Here is a 15,775-nt window from a genome sequence, read left to right as displayed (position 1 = left end):
AAAAAGGCATTGCGAAGGAGGGTCTGACAGTGGAAGCAAAGGAAGTTGGTAGCAACGTGGACTGACTCATCTTGAGAGCATGTAGGTCTCCTCCACAATTTACTTAGACGAACAAATAATGTTATTGTGAACTAAGCCATCATGTGAGCGGATGTTCTCCCTCCACATTAGCACACAAAAAGGAACCATATGATGTTCACAGCGTCAGTGCGGTCTTGAAAATCAGCCCAGGCTCCTTTTCGGATAATCAAATGAGTATGTGAATTTGCTCTAAGGACTTTGGAGATCCACTCCACTGTCAGAACACCACACTGTGTCTTAAGAATGAGTTAAGGAGTTGCTGAGAAATTTGGCACCTAACTTCACACCGCAAATCTTCTTGGTTTTGGTTTTACCCAAATCACGTGAAGCAAATACTCTTCATTCGACGCAGTTTCATAAAATTACGAAATTCACATCATTCGCTTATTCGCCCCAGTTGAAATCGGTAAAGCCTATCCGCTTAGAAATGATTATCCTGTCGCCACCGACATCCTGACGTTGTTGAATAAGAAATGATTGTAGCCTCCACAGGCAACCAGAGTTCTACGATTGTACTTCCTTTTTGCACATACATCTGACAAAACTATGCGTATTAATACATGTGTATAAACCACAGACTGTCCCCTGTACAAACAACAACTTTGCTGCCGTATTTATGCCTAGATGACATTATTTTCTGTATTGATGAAGCAGATGCAATGTTAGCATAACCTAGCACCAATTGATCCAAACTTCATTCAGAAAACTTTTTTTTTTTTTCAAATTGTTGCACGTCTCTGTAACAAAGCATGAATTCCATCTTTTTACAAATGCGCATCATTATGAAGTAATATCGTATTTATGTAGTAACATGAGGCGAATATTTGCTTTATATTTTCTGGGGTCACAGTATTTTATTCAAGAATGTCAATTGTGTTCTTTCAGGCAGTGTATTAATGTGCTTTGTTCTATACGTTTTATAATGTTCCAGAATGCCTTTCTGTTTCTAATGTTTTATACTTTATTTTCAGATTGTTTGGCAACAATACACATGTTTTATTTAATGGAAATTATTTTGTATTGGAGAAAGTCTATTTACAAACTGATATTTTTGCGATTATCATGTTTTGATGATACACAGTATTCTACTACAGGAGTTAGTGGCACTTCTGTCATTAGGAGGTTTTCACATGACAACAGTAACATAAATTATGACAGTGACTACAATGACACTTTTAATGGCATCATATCTGTCTACAGGAGCCGACAACATCAACATCAAGAAATATTGGAGTCGTTACTACCAGGGGTCACAGGGTGTAGTCTTCGTATTGGACAGTGCCTCGTCGGATGAGGACCTTGAGGCAGCCCGTAACGAGCTCCACTCGGCCCTGCAGCATCCGCAGCTCTGCACACTGCCTTTCCTCATCCTCGCCAACCACCAGGACAAACCTGCTGCTAGAACGCCAAACCAGGTAACCTACTGTAGCCAGGTTACAGTGCTAATGCTAATTAATTCCATCCCATGCATCTCAAACTGCAATTAACTCCAATTCTTTCACAATTAATCAATCAGAAAAACACCCACCCACCATACACTTACACATGGATGGCTCATCGTATCTGCACTTTGAAATAAATACAATGTGTGTGCTGTGATTGTTAAAGAGTCCAAAGTGATGTTTTCAGAGCTGAGCTCTAACTAGAGTGTGCTTCATAATGGCTTTTAGAATTCTAGTCTCATAATTTGAACACTTTCAAAATTAAAAAACAATTTGACTACTTTCTAGTAGTGGTGGTGGGAACATGGAGGGTTGTGAGTGCCCTTGAGAACCTGGGAGCAATATTGTTGAAGACCACACTCAAGGGTCTCTCAAGGCAAATTGGTCCCCTGTTAGGGGCCAAACTAAAAGTGATCAAAAGATCTCTATAAATTGGTGTTTTGGAAAAGAGAAATCTCATCTGGAAACCAAGGCCTCTCCCTTTAGCCAGACCTTGAACAGGAGTTTGCAGGTAAGTCCCTTGTGGCTGGCCTGTACCATTTGGACCTGGTTAGTCTCAGCCCCAACAAGTGACATGGGACTAATGCCATGTGGGTTAGCCCCTTCAGATTTTAGGTGTAAGAGAGACTAGTGCGTTGCAAAGTGAGTGACGGGCCAAGGTAGACTCAACGGCATGCTGACCCATGGCTATTAAAAGTGGCCCTTGAGATGTGAAATATCACCTCTCTGTTGTTGAAGGAGCCGGAGCAAATACCCCATTGCTTCAGCAGAAGCTGATAAACCCAAATGTGCTGTGAGTTGAACTGCGAATGTCTGGCTGAGGCCCCTTTGTATAACATCTCCAACTCTGACCTCTGGAAGACTTATTTTCACATTTTGTTGGAAGTTGACCCAAATGTGCCATGTCAAACCCTCCATTGCTGTGTCGTATAGGGGGTTGTGGCTTGAAGGTTACCTGCTAGAAGAACCCACTGTTGAGTGAGGTTGTCAAGCTGAAAATGGAGGCTTTCAGGTTTTTGAATGACAAGAATGTGGAATCGAGAAGGATTGCAGCTTCTGTTGGTGCAGAAGCAAACATGGTCTGCCAATCCATTCGATACCAAGGAAGGAGGATTTGGGTCCTCTCAGCAGCGGAGTAAGACTACTGAACTTGACTGGGTATATTACTGAAGGATGTGGAAGGAACACTTGAGCAATCTTCTAAACTCGACAGAGTCCTCTGTGGAGGAGGCAAAGTTTTTATCTTTTTGCCAGAAGTAACAGATAATCAGAAAGCTCCCCAGGGTCCATGGATGGAAGAGATTTGAAAGGCTCTTAATGTTGTTGGACCGTCTTGCTTGATACGTCTCTTCAGTGTTGTGACAGAGTGTGCTTCAGTTATTGGTCACACAGTCTCAAAACCCATAAGTTATCCGTCTGAAAACGATAAGCCTCTGGGGCCAAGGTGCTGTATTTCTGGAGTTCGCCCCTAGTGTAGCCAGTGGATATCCGGGCAAAGACTTCCTTATCTCTGGGCTGCTCTTGAGATGCGAGACAACAGTTAAGAGATGGCTTGTGCGACGAGATTGTTTTACAAGTAGTCAGTTTACTACACTGACTACAAAAGGAAACCAGTATGCGTCCGATACTAAAATCTTGTCTTTTTGCTTACAGATTCTGTATATCAATGCAGAATCGTTTTGTAGAGATTAGGTGTCTCACTGCTCATCCTCCTGGTGAAATCTCAGGACAAGGTAGTAGAAAGGAGACTCCAACTGTCTGAACTATGGATACAGGATGATTCGCGTAAAGAACAGGGATACGGGGATAGTGACTGAAAGATGAGTTAATGTGTACAAGCGGCAGAAATGCATTTCTCTTGCAGGGTGGCTTGACCATGCAGAATTAGCTTTTGAGAAAACCGCTGCTCCTTCGCATTGACAGGACCCAGTCAAGTTGGTTAAGAGATCAGAATTCCTTTTTGGCACATCCAGCTGAGAGGAGACCTTAGGGAAAACCAATGCTGGGGGACTCTTGTATCCCCATGGCCTGGGAACGCTTAATCTGGATGACATTCTGGGGACTACGATGTCCGCCGTCACCATGATATGGATCTGGCTATCTCTAAAATGTATTCATTTGTTTTATTATCATCGTTATCTTTTTGTAGGACTCTATTTGACATTCATTAGAGAAGAAGAAGAGCATGTGCTTCCAAGATGTTTGCTTTTTATCGTTGCCGGTAAATGGTCCATGAAACAGCTTTTCCAGCTCTGGAAAACAGATACCCTCTATTTTTTTTTGTTAGCTTGTATGTTGTTTTTTTTCCCCCTCATTGAAGTTTTAGATTCTGTCGTTAACTTTTTGTTTGGCAGGTCAACTTCTGTCATTTCATCTTAAAAAACTAAACATATGATTTCTAACAAGCATAGCTCAGTACGTGTAATTTGACAATGAGACTTTTAGGAAACATATCTGCTCTGAGTACATTTCTCACTGGAGTTCCCTCCATATTTGTTCACAGAGTTGTCTTTAGACTCTGCTCTTCTAATCCATCCTGTATGTTGACTGAGTAGGAAGCAATGCACTTCTGACTGGACATCTCACCAGAGCTTGCCAACGTAGAACCCCATGATTACACATCTTTTGTTCCAATCTTTTTTTATTCTTCTCCTTTTGTCTGAGATAGTTGCTTGCCACTCCGCCAACAAACATGATGTAATAGTTAGAATATAGTATAAATGTCATGTAGTAGTCATGAAGTAGTAGGTTATGTCACCACCTCCCCTCGGGACAGAATTAATCACTGCTTGTGGAGGCAAAAATGAAATAGAGCATAACTAGGGTAATCTGTCCCACCTCTCCCTCTCCCTCTTTGCTAGCCTTGCTCTACCACTCTACCTCCCTCACTGAAGGAGCCTCTTGGAGTAGGATGTTATGGATAGCATTCCCTCTGCGATGCTCGCTCATGTTTCAAAAACCTGGAACCTCACTTTCCAGCGCGCGCTCACACACACACACTCAAATATTTACACACACATGCATCATCTGCAGACGCCTATTTAATGTTTCTGCAGGATAACAAAGATGGATGCCTGTAGTGAAGACCATCTGCGTTTCCTAGCCTAGACCACCGGTGTTGCTGCTCTTCTGTGATGTGAAATCTGCAGTGGGAAAAAGATATAGAGACAGGTTCTGTCCCCGATTCTGTCGTGACCCCAACTCAATGCATTTGAGGAAAACACATGACTCCAGTTTAGCTTATTTCAGCTAATCAGTATGGGTTGTTGGCAATGAACTCACAGAACCTCGCTGGTCTTATTGATATTTTAAATGGCAACTGCTTGCTTTAAGCCGACACAACCGGTCTCGTTGTCGGCCCTCATAGCGCAGCCAATCAATCCAGTCTATGAGCTGCCCACACTGGCCACTGGTCCTAGCGTGATGTGTCCTCTGACGTATTTGACCGACCATTGCCTCGGTCTCTGGAAGAATTGACTTGTCTGAACTGTTTGCAAACACGGATGACACGTGAGACTGGTTCATGTCGCCTAAAGGCCTTTTTCTTGCAACGCGTCGGGAGGGTCATTCCAGTCCAGAATGAATGACGTAAGATAAGATAAGATAAGATAAGATAATCATTAGTCCCGCAGTTTGCATAAACAGAGTTCATCAGGGCAACAGAGGAGGCTGAGGTTAGTACTGAGGAAGAGGCTTTCATACTGTGTCTACTTCTATCATAACTGGGCATATGGACGCTCATGTGTTGTCCATGATGCCACTTTGTATTTGTTTGCAGCATCACACTTTCTTTACATACTACACATTAAAATAAATCCATACATGCAGACTGGAGTTGTTTTTTTCAGATTGTAATACAGCTAATTTCAAATTTTCTCTCTGAAGAAAGGGGTTACTTCCACAATCAAACATCCTATTTACAAATGTTTAAGACAAGCGTATGATTTTAAGTCTTAACACAAGGCTTTTCAATATGCTGTCAGTGGTGACAGACATCTTTGATTAATTAATTTAATTCCACTGACGCTCTAATAATGTGCTTTTACCGGGTCTCTTGGTTTGGTTGCGGGTACAAGAGAGATACTCTAACTTTGGCATGGTTTTTCTAAGTGTTTGTGTATTCTTTGTTGTACCTTTTGTGCGTTTGAAATTACACGGCAATTTAGGAGTGTTACCATGCTGGCATGTGCACATTATCATCTGACTCATGGCTGTGTTATTGACGGAGCTTAGTGTTCAGTGACTCATGAGTAATCTTTGCAAAGATCAAACTAAATTTTAAGACCAACTCCAAAATAATTCACAGACTCCGCCTCTCCTAATAAACCTTTCTTCTTGGCTGTACTGCAAGACATGTCTTGAACCCAGTGATAACCCTTGCTGGTTTCTGATCAGTGGCCCGAGGTACTATTAAGTGTCGTGCTGTTAAAGATAAAATAAAAGGAGTGTAAATAGTAAGCCCACTTAACCACTGGGGAGTGCAACAGGGCAAAGCCTCTATATGTTAGGCAAACATTTGCTCAACATCTGCAGGGGTCTCTTCCTGGAGTTTATTTTCAGTTCTCCCCAGGTTCCCATGCGGTTGCTTTAAGTTCACTTATAGAGAAGCGTTCACCTCTGTTGTAAGTCTTTGCATCTTGGAAACTTATATTAAGAATGAAATATGTTAAGCATTATTTAGGCAGCATACGGATGCAAAATGAAAAACAGGCATAGAACCTTAAATATCAAACAACAGACTTATTAACAGGTACTTATTCGTGCAAAGTGGTGCTTAAAGGCACATAGGAAGACCCCTTTTCAGCCCAAATTGGCTTTGTGTTTTTCCTGTGCTGTGATGATGGTATATCCAAATTCCTGTGCCAATAGCACCCTGTGGATATTTCAGTTTTATTTGTTTGTTTTTTCCAAAAGCAGGAAGAACATGCTTTTTGTCACACGGAAATCTCCTACAGAATCCACAAAATGCCAATACTAGCTTTATTCTATTAATACATTATGGTGTATATGTTTTCAGAGCATATGACTTTGTTGCAACAATAACAGCCTTTATCTACTGTTACATCACATACCTCATTACTAAAATTGTTATTTGCTTCCAAATTCTAAATTTAAGATTTTCCCGTAATTGTAATTCTCCCCAAAAATTTGATGCTCTTGCTATTTCTGGCTACTGGTAAGGCCCTAACTTGTGTGTGGTTTGTCTCCAGGAAGTTTGGGAATATTTATGTCCTCACATTACTTATTGATGCCGGTTGTCAAAATGCTCTACTGTAGAGCCCAGTTGCTTAATATTAAATGAAAGTTTCACTAAAAGTACCAAGGTACATGTCAGAAACAGGTGGCAAACCACTCTTGGCCCTCGTGGTCCGGTGTAAGTGCAGCGCGTCTCCTCGGCTGGGGATAAAAGCACAATTAAAGATATGCCACTTCCTATTTCTTCGAATTTTATCGTCCTTTCGTCTTGTTGGAAGCATCACGGCGAGACCTCTGAATGAACCCGAGAAAGTGTCGGATCAAGCACAGCGTGTCCAGCTGCTGCTACGCTCGTCACATACACTAAAGCTAATTTATTTAGGTTATCTGGAGTCCGTGTGCCTGCACTGTGAATTACCTCTCTGATGAATTTGTTGCATAGCTGAGGAGAAAATAGAGTATATTTATACATTTAAAACAGTTAAAATGTAAAATGGTGCATAAGTCATGTTTTTTTTCATACCAGAAACCTGTTTTTAAGTCCAAAAAGAGTAGCTTCTCAGGGTTAACGTCATCCATTCTTCAGACATTTTCAGCTTGTCCCAGCTGCCACATTAGTACCAGAAAACACGGCACACATCAGTCGTACAGCCCCGTCTTGTTTCCGCAGGACCCAAATAATCTCACACGAACATGTAACCTTTAAGGGTCTCTTATGAGACGCCATATATATACCCAGTATGTTATGCATCTTTTCATTATTCATTAGAATTTCCATTAGCTTTTTACTAAGTAAACAAGTCCTACTAAGGGTCAGTGCACATTGCTTTGAGATGTTTTGGGCCAGTGGAGCTACTTTGCTGGAACTTTTGCTCCGTAGAGGCTTTAAACTCATTAGGTCATCACCAGGTTAGGACAGTAACACTGTACAAATTCTGTACATGTGAATGTTTCCTTACTGTCATAAGTTTCAGCTGTATTAGTCAATTAAAGGGGTAGATAATTATTTTAAAAACATCCCGTCGCGAAATGGAAGTGATCCACTCTTTAGATATGAAGGTTTACGTCATCTGAAAGTTAATCGTTTGAATAACTAACTGCATTAGAGAGCATCAGGTGATGAAAAGGTGATCTCAGATTGTCTCTCCAGAGGAAAGGTTGTAACAATGTTTAAGATTACTGTAATCCGTAACACTTTGAAAAATGACCCTTTTTCAGTCGTAACCTTTTTGATCCACCGTAACAGTTTGCTCCGGAAAAGCTCAGCTTGCTTACATCCTCAGTAATCCCCTTTGAAACGTTTAAACAATTTAAGCACGTCTAAATGTTTATTGGACAGGTCAGTCTAAATTAAAACAAGAAGTCACGCGTGAGGTTTTTTGTATATACCACGTGTGACGCATGGACGGAACGCTGCAGCGTTCCCCTTCTATCCCCCCTCCTGACTCAAGTATGTTTCACATGGGACTTTGGTTTTCACAGGGACATTAAGAACCGTCTCCAACCACTGTTTTGTTGAAGCATATGTGGACAAAATTAAATTATTCAGGTGTGCTGAGATTCAACTCGGAGTGCCCTTTAAGTTAAAACAAGTTTAATATTTTTAGGGGATGATACATTGCGACCGTCTAAAAGCGACTCAGAACATTCCCTACCACGATTGAATAGCTAGAAATTTAATTGAAACAATAAGCCATCAGAATGGAATATACATCTAATTATTAAGATCAGGCATAAATATATCCCTATTATCTTTTGAATAGTTTTTTCCTTATTTTAGTTAAAACTCAAACCTCAAGTTTCAGTTGCTTTGAATCTTTCCTCAGAACATTTTCTTACACATCCCACATGGAAATTTAACAGCATTCAGTTTGTAAATACAAAAGCACACATTCCCTTGGACGATTATTACATGGCGTGTGATGTTACAACCACGGAGGGAACTCCGTAGAGACAGCCATTGTGCCTGTCGCCGAGGGCCTGTACGTGATCTAGATTGCAAAAATCCGATTAGGGCCAGCATATGAACAAAATTATGTATCGCTGTGGAGTTTTTATTGAAACATCTATTGGATTTTTCAAACGACTTTCTCCATCTGAACTCTGCGAACTTCCAGAAAGACGACAGCTGCGTCGCAGGTTCTTGCTTCTTGTGAAAAATTTTAACAAGCGCCGCCCCTGTATGGAGCCCAAACTCAGCAGGTCTGAATCCCATTGGCGGCTCCATCTGGCGATGACACAGTACACAAATGACGTTTCCGCGCTGGCCTTCTTCTCACAGCAACCACTCTGTTGACAGAACAGGGCGGCTCGTTTCCTTAACACACACTTGCATTCGCCTGTGCCGTTTTTATCCGGGGCACTCCTTGTTTACGGTGTCACGTTTGTGACTCGGGGTGAGAGAAGGTGGCGGCGGTAGTGGGGGGGACTGCAGCTCGGCGGGCCTGTTGAGGGCCTCACTGGGGCCCTCTGTGCTGGTGCGAGTGTTTTTCAGGGGCAGGGCGGGTCTGGAGGAGGGCAGGAGGAAATGTGGGACAAAAATTCCTCGTTGACATCAATCTCCTGCCGTTGGGGGGCCCAAGGAAGCCGGGGAGGAGCGGAGGGGAGGTCGCCCTGTTGATATAACACCTCAACAAAGCAGGTCTGTTTGGATGGATGGGACTAATGGACTGCGTCGCTCTTGTTTTAGAAAACGCTGTCAGTGTTAGTCGGCAGAGGTAGTCGGCGTTTGTGTTATCCAAGGAAGAGATAGAAGACAGAATTAAACTGGTGAAGAATGCAAAAAACAAACAAACAATAGAGACCTGGAGTGACTCACAGAGAAAGGGAGAAAGTAAAGGGGGAGAACTCGTGTGAAAACGGAGGGAGAATATGGAGATAAACAGGGGGGGGGGGGATTGACTGTAAACGGAAAGGGCGAGGCCGCGATAGAGCGACGACAACATCTCCCCTCCAAGATTGAAGACAGAAGCATTGAAACATTGCGGTCAAAGTCCCCAAATGACTGAACAGGAAAAAGCACCCTCTCATGCTCTCTTTCACACTCTCAATCCGTCACTCACACACACACACACACACACACACACACACACACACACACACACACACATACACACACACATACACATACACATACTCATACACATTACACTTAGAGTCAATCCAGTCCCTGTTATGCTTTAGTCCATTGTGAGGGGAAAAAAGTGCCTGGTATGAATTTGAAGCACATCTGTTTCCAGTGTACCAAAGCCCAAAGTGACGCTGCTTATGCATTGCGACAAAAGTTCCACCACACAGAGCGATCAGCCACTCGGATGGTGTCACGCGCTCACTGGGACATTTTCTGTGCCCTCGCCAGCGAAGGAGGGTTAAGCGAATCGCAGAAGGTGGGCCTTAATTGTTAAATTGTGTTTCTAAACATCCAGCTTTCAATCGTCTCGATTTCCGTTAAAATCATTTCCACCACCCTCCCCAACCAGCATTCAAACAATCATTAATCCCAAATTTTTCTCTCGGCTGCTGTTGACCACCTCCTTATTTGCTGTAAAGACCCTCGTAAAACAAGCCTTTTTTTTGGGGGGAAAGCGTCTCAGAGTTCGAGATCTACTTTACAGACATTGCAAGGGAGCATTACACATCTACTAATATGCGAGTGGTGAAGTGAGACTTTGCATCTGCACCGCGCAGATGAAGTCACTGTCAGCCAGTCGCCTCGGATTTAACTTTTCATTTACATGTTGGCATTTTTTTTCTGATCAGATGGTGTTTTTTTAATTTGCACTCACTCTGCATTGTGGTGCAATCATTCACTTTTCTGTCTGTTTCTTTTGCAAATACATTCTTAGATATGTATTTAAATCAAAGCCTGTAAAGGGATTCTAGCTATTTGTTTTAGCTCCTTCATATTGCAGTTGCAGAAAAGAGGACGTTTCCTCTTTCTCGCAACTACAGCGTCGGGACACTATCATTTTCATTGATAAAACTCTAGAGACAGGAGGTTTCAAATCCTCGGCCTATCTCACTTCATGCCCTTCATGAAGCATTCATTCATCTCCTCAGCCACGCTTACCCTGAACCTGACCCACAACTCCTTTCAGAACACTGTGGGGAAATACTTACTATGAACTGCAACAGTTCCTTGACTCTGAGAACCTAAAAAAAAAGTATATCCCTTAATGACAAATAGTTCAACTCCTTTACCATGTTTTCGTAGTGTATGCACAGCTTAATGAAAGAGATGCACCCATAGGGCTAGTCTTTTAAACCTCTTGTCATTCTTCAACCTTTTCCCGAAGTTCTCCTTTCTCTTTCCTCATTTTTTAAACAACCCCAATAAAAACATTCTCGCCTTCTAAAATGAGTAACATTACTCCAGTGTGTGAAAGCGTGTAGCCCAACTCACTGGAAGGCGGGTTTTTCTGGAGGGAACAGACATCGCCAAACCCCACAGCTGAGCCGTTTTTTTCTCCAGCAGCCAGTTTCTGTTCTCCTGTGGTCCGCAGGAATGTGGCTCACTCAATGATGGAAAACCCACAACCAGCGAAGTGTTTTTTTTCCCCCATGCAAAAGGTCTCATTCGACCAATACATGTGTGCCCCTTCCTTCACAATAGAAATCACAGAGCACTTGCACGGCAGGGGGTGAGTGGGTGGGTGGGGTTGTGGGGGTGAAATAGATCACTCTATGACAGGTGTGACTGCATGTTTTTGCCAAGTCTTATTATTAATGGACCCATCATGTGAAGGTTTGTACTTTTTACATGCCTTGTTTTTTAATTTGCTTTCATAGCTATGCTTGTCTACTTTAAACACATTTTGAAAACGCATATTCAAATAAACATGATTTATTCTATTGCTGGACCATCCTTTCACCAATGTCAGTGGTTATATTGGTACTTCACACTCAATTAATGGAGATGTCCTGTTCCGTGATTGGTGGGACCGTCAGTGACAGCTATAGGTGAGGCCACCGCCAGAGAATGGTTGGGTCACGGTGGAGGGAAGTAGTCAGCCGGCCTTTTTGTCTCTATTATCAGGCTTCCTGAAATAAAGTGGGAGGAGCGGGGAGCGGGGGGGCACGTGGGCTGGGCCCCGGCCCCTACGTTTGATCATTGATCTCCATGACCCCATTTGAAGGGTCTTAATCTCTCGGGTTTGACCTCCTCAACGATTTTTTTTTTTTTTTTTTTTTTGAGGAAGGGGTGATGTTGACTGGGAACTATCTAGCAAGTAAAGATGCGGCGGGGAAAGTGATGGGGTGGTTTTTCCACTCGAGCAGAGATAGCGGAGGGTGGGGGGTGGTGGTGTAACGAGCCAGGAAGGTGCATGGATGCTACGTGTGTGCACATGCACAAGTCTACACAAACTTTGTTCAAGCTGTTTTTTTTGTTTTTCTGACTGTTTAACCACAGATACTCGCACATCCGTACATTTCGCCATCAAAGTTTATATAGGCCTAGCTCTCCCACGCTTGAGGTTTTGTTGTTTCGCACAAACATGTCTCTTCTGCACCAGGTTTTTATTGAGCAATGCCTGGTAAAGACTGATCTGCATCATGTTGTTTAGACAAATATGCCTCCACTCCTTTTTTTCCCCCCCCCTCCTTTCTCTTTACTTCCTTTCAAAACCCTTGGAGCTGTAGCAGTATTAATAGAAGACCTGATGAAACCTAAAGGTACAAATCTATGCCCCAGTCAGTCATTGATATCCAGCTGGTATAATGGTGATTTTCCATCCTAACCCCACCGACTGAACACGAGGCCTTCCTCTGCGGATGTTCTTCCATCATGCAAATTTCTAACTCTATCCCCAAAGAAGATTTAAGGCTAACTTTCCTCCAGGCTTTGGGCCTCAAGTGTCCCAAGGCACTGCTCTCCATAACAATAAGAGGATAATGCTGTCTGTGTCTTCAGGGCTCAAACCGAATGTTGTGACAAGACGACCAGACTGCACCCTTCCACATACATCCTCACCACGATTGAGTCGCTCCATACACTTAACCCTTGGCATTGTCCATATCAGTGATGAGGATAATGGACTATGGTCTGTGGGGAATATACATATGATATTTGTATGTCCTGAGTTGTGTAATTACTTGTAAATGTCAATAGTGATAATCCATTTCCTCGATTTAAAGCCTCTCAAATCACAGTTTGACTAATAGATCCATATGAATTAATGCAGAGTATTTTTTTTATTATTGAAAGTTATACTTAAAGTAGCTTTACAAGAGATTTGGTAGCACATCCATTGCCACTCAACAGCTCTCAACATGGCGACGGATTTCGGATGATATTTAATTTACACTTGTATGCTTCTCTGCTGGCCAGATCACGAAACTGATTACAAACTGCCAAAAACACCAAAAGAAGAAAAACATACTTTATTTTCAACAACAACCCTTAAGTATCCGTTATCTAACCCATAACCTAACACAACTAGGACTGTGCAAAAATATTAAAATCCTGTTTTAAATGGATGTGACGGTTGTGGTAAGTGCATTTTAGTAAAAAAATTAATTGTTCAAGGACACAATAAAAACACAATAAGCCCTTTATTTTCATTAAATTTTTTATGGCAATTGCATTTTAGTTCAGTGTGTTCACTGTTCAGTGACTATATGCAAAACGAAAACCTTTTGAAATAGTTTTAATGCAATTTGTCCGCTGAGTTATCAATATAATGTGATGTACTTATCAGACTATCCAGGTGGTACACAGCAAGTTGTATTTTCAGCTCTATTCTTTACCTTTTAAGTAAAAAAAACAAAAAAAACAGTATTGCAATATGTATTGTATCGCAATATATCATGATTTATCGTGTCCACAGCCCTAACACAAACACATGAATGACTCCTATTAATGTACTACGGATCATTAAGCACTTGGACTGATCAGGGATCAGATGGAGGCTACAGCAGCTCGGTGTGCCTTGTATTTGGTTGTAGGCTTAGTGTAAATGGGGTCCGTACTGTAAGCAACAGGTCTGCCTTATTTAAGAATGCATACCAAAAATGTGGACGCAATTTCAAGGTGTTTGGAAATTTTTTCTTAAAAGAACTATGTGGCACAGCCTTTAGCTTTATGTGAGACAATTATTATTCAACTGACTACGTATCATAGACCTGACCCTGTTGGGCCACAAGTTATTCCCATTTGTTTGTTAACATAGTTAATGTTTCAAATAATGGCTTTAAACAGTGAGTCAAATACAACTTTGTTGACCTAAGGGAATCAGGCACCGGGGATCAAGAACATTTAGTACAATTTTAACCTTACTCTTTCCTCTTGCAGACTTCGGATGATGTCATTGTGACTAATTTCCCAAGCCAAGTCCTTAGTTTAAGATCACTTCAGCTGATTAGCACCTAAAGGTTGGAGCAAGCGACTGATTCAGGTGGTCCACTGGATTTGATTACAGGGAATAACGTACACGGTTGTTTTGAAACCAGTTTTGTGCGTAATGACTTCTGAGAAAAGAAGAATTTTCAGCCTCCTTTCTTTGATTTATGTTTTGCAGACATAAATCACAGATTTGCAGTACACTTCATTGAGGTCACTATGCTTCCTCTCTTTGTAAGCTCTTTGTAAACGCTCCTTCCCGGTGCAATTATCAAATGATGATAAGGTGTTTTTGAGGCACTATTTATTTTGAGGCTTTCATGTGGATCGCAAAAACATCTCAGTGTTTTGTGAGAAGAAACACCACGACAGGAAAAGCTGAGAGGAGACGGGATTGTTTTCATTTGAGCTTCTTTGGTATTCAGGCCAGATAATTAAGGCGCTCTTTTAACTCGTCTCTGTTGCAAGACCTCCAGATGAGCCGGGGTGTTTTGTCAGACAAGGTGTGTCGCTTTAACACGCCCCGTCCGCGAGCAGCTGTGCAGATGTGCTCATTTCATGCGTGCACGCGTGGAAAATCAAACGGTCATGTTTTAGATCAACAAACCTTTCCGCCGTAATCTCCCTTTACTCGCCGCGTCACACTCCAACACACGCCATGCTGTTATGCGGTCAATTCGCTGCTCGCTCTCGGCAATCCACACATACACAGACCGCTGTGGTCTCCCTCTCCTTCACCGTCCTCAGCTGGAAAGGTTTATAAAAAAAAAATAAAAAAAAAATAACTTGCACGAGATCCCTGGAAAGGAAAACCGTGGAGAGTGGATTTGATGTGAAGAGGAAAACCACAGCGCTGGGTGAATTGTGATAATGACGGACGGAACACTTCCTGGCTTCTTGTTTTCCTGAGATACTGATCTCAGAGCGGTGTTACCTAAGATGCTCAGTGTAGCCAAGCCGGGAGATTACGCTCAACGGGACTGAGGGGAAAGCGAGAGGGCTGAGAAAACACAAAGCTGCAAATGAGAACAGTATTGTGGCACAACGTCAGTGCCCCAGACGCCCCCCTCCCCCTGCTTATCTCTCTGCCCATCGTCTGGGGCTCTTTTATCGGCACACCAATTGTATCCAGGCCACAGGGTTTTGCCTGTGTTTTTGTATTCAGCTCTATTGGTAGGTGTGCTAGAACACCGTCTTATCTAGCTGTTCAGTGATGAGGAATTGATGGACAGCTCCAGCCCCTTTTCATATATTCTACTCATATTGGCTTAAACAGAAAGATGTATTTTTTTACTTGTAGACCTGTGCGGCAAACATGGGTGGTGTGGCCAGATTTTGTATCTCTGTCAAGCCTCCTCCAATCAATATATTTAAGGGGTACACTCTCTTTCCAGTACATCATTATTTTCAGCGTCCACGCAATGACTGTTGTCCATAGGTACATTCAAGCGTTAAGCGCGGAAGTTTATTGGATGACCACAAAGTGACTTTGACTGCTGTTTGGCCCTTCTTGGTAGTCTGTCTCTCTTTGTGGATCTTAATGAGAAATCAAACCCCAGAGTTTAGGCTGAAGTGACGCCTGTCTACGTGAAAAAAGTATCAACATGGTCTAGGAGGGGAGGGGCTAAAAGATTGGCCTAGTTGCGCCCGTCTGGGTCGGCTAATGTTTCCATAACCTGTGTAGCATTACAATCACAGCACAAGCCTTTTGTTTATT

The 15,775-nt window shown here is 42.4% G+C and overlaps 1 protein-coding gene across 1 annotated transcript in view; it reads left to right on the top strand.

The window, feature by feature from the left end:
* Positions 1-15,775, top strand: part of arl15a (ADP-ribosylation factor-like 15a) — a 105,939-nt gene that overhangs the window by 58,049 nt on the left and 32,115 nt on the right. The window contains exon 4 of the mRNA XM_054610862.1: positions 1,282-1,496. Within this exon, the coding sequence (XP_054466837.1) occupies positions 1,282-1,496 (215 nt within the window). The remainder of the gene's footprint in view (positions 1-1,281; positions 1,497-15,775) is intronic.

This window comes from Anoplopoma fimbria, chromosome 13 (assembly GCF_027596085.1).
Source record: "Anoplopoma fimbria isolate UVic2021 breed Golden Eagle Sablefish chromosome 13, Afim_UVic_2022, whole genome shotgun sequence".
NCBI lineage: Eukaryota > Metazoa > Chordata > Actinopteri > Perciformes > Anoplopomatidae > Anoplopoma > Anoplopoma fimbria.
The sequence above is the reverse complement of the archived record's forward strand: the minus strand, read 5'-3'. Positions and strand labels throughout refer to the sequence as shown.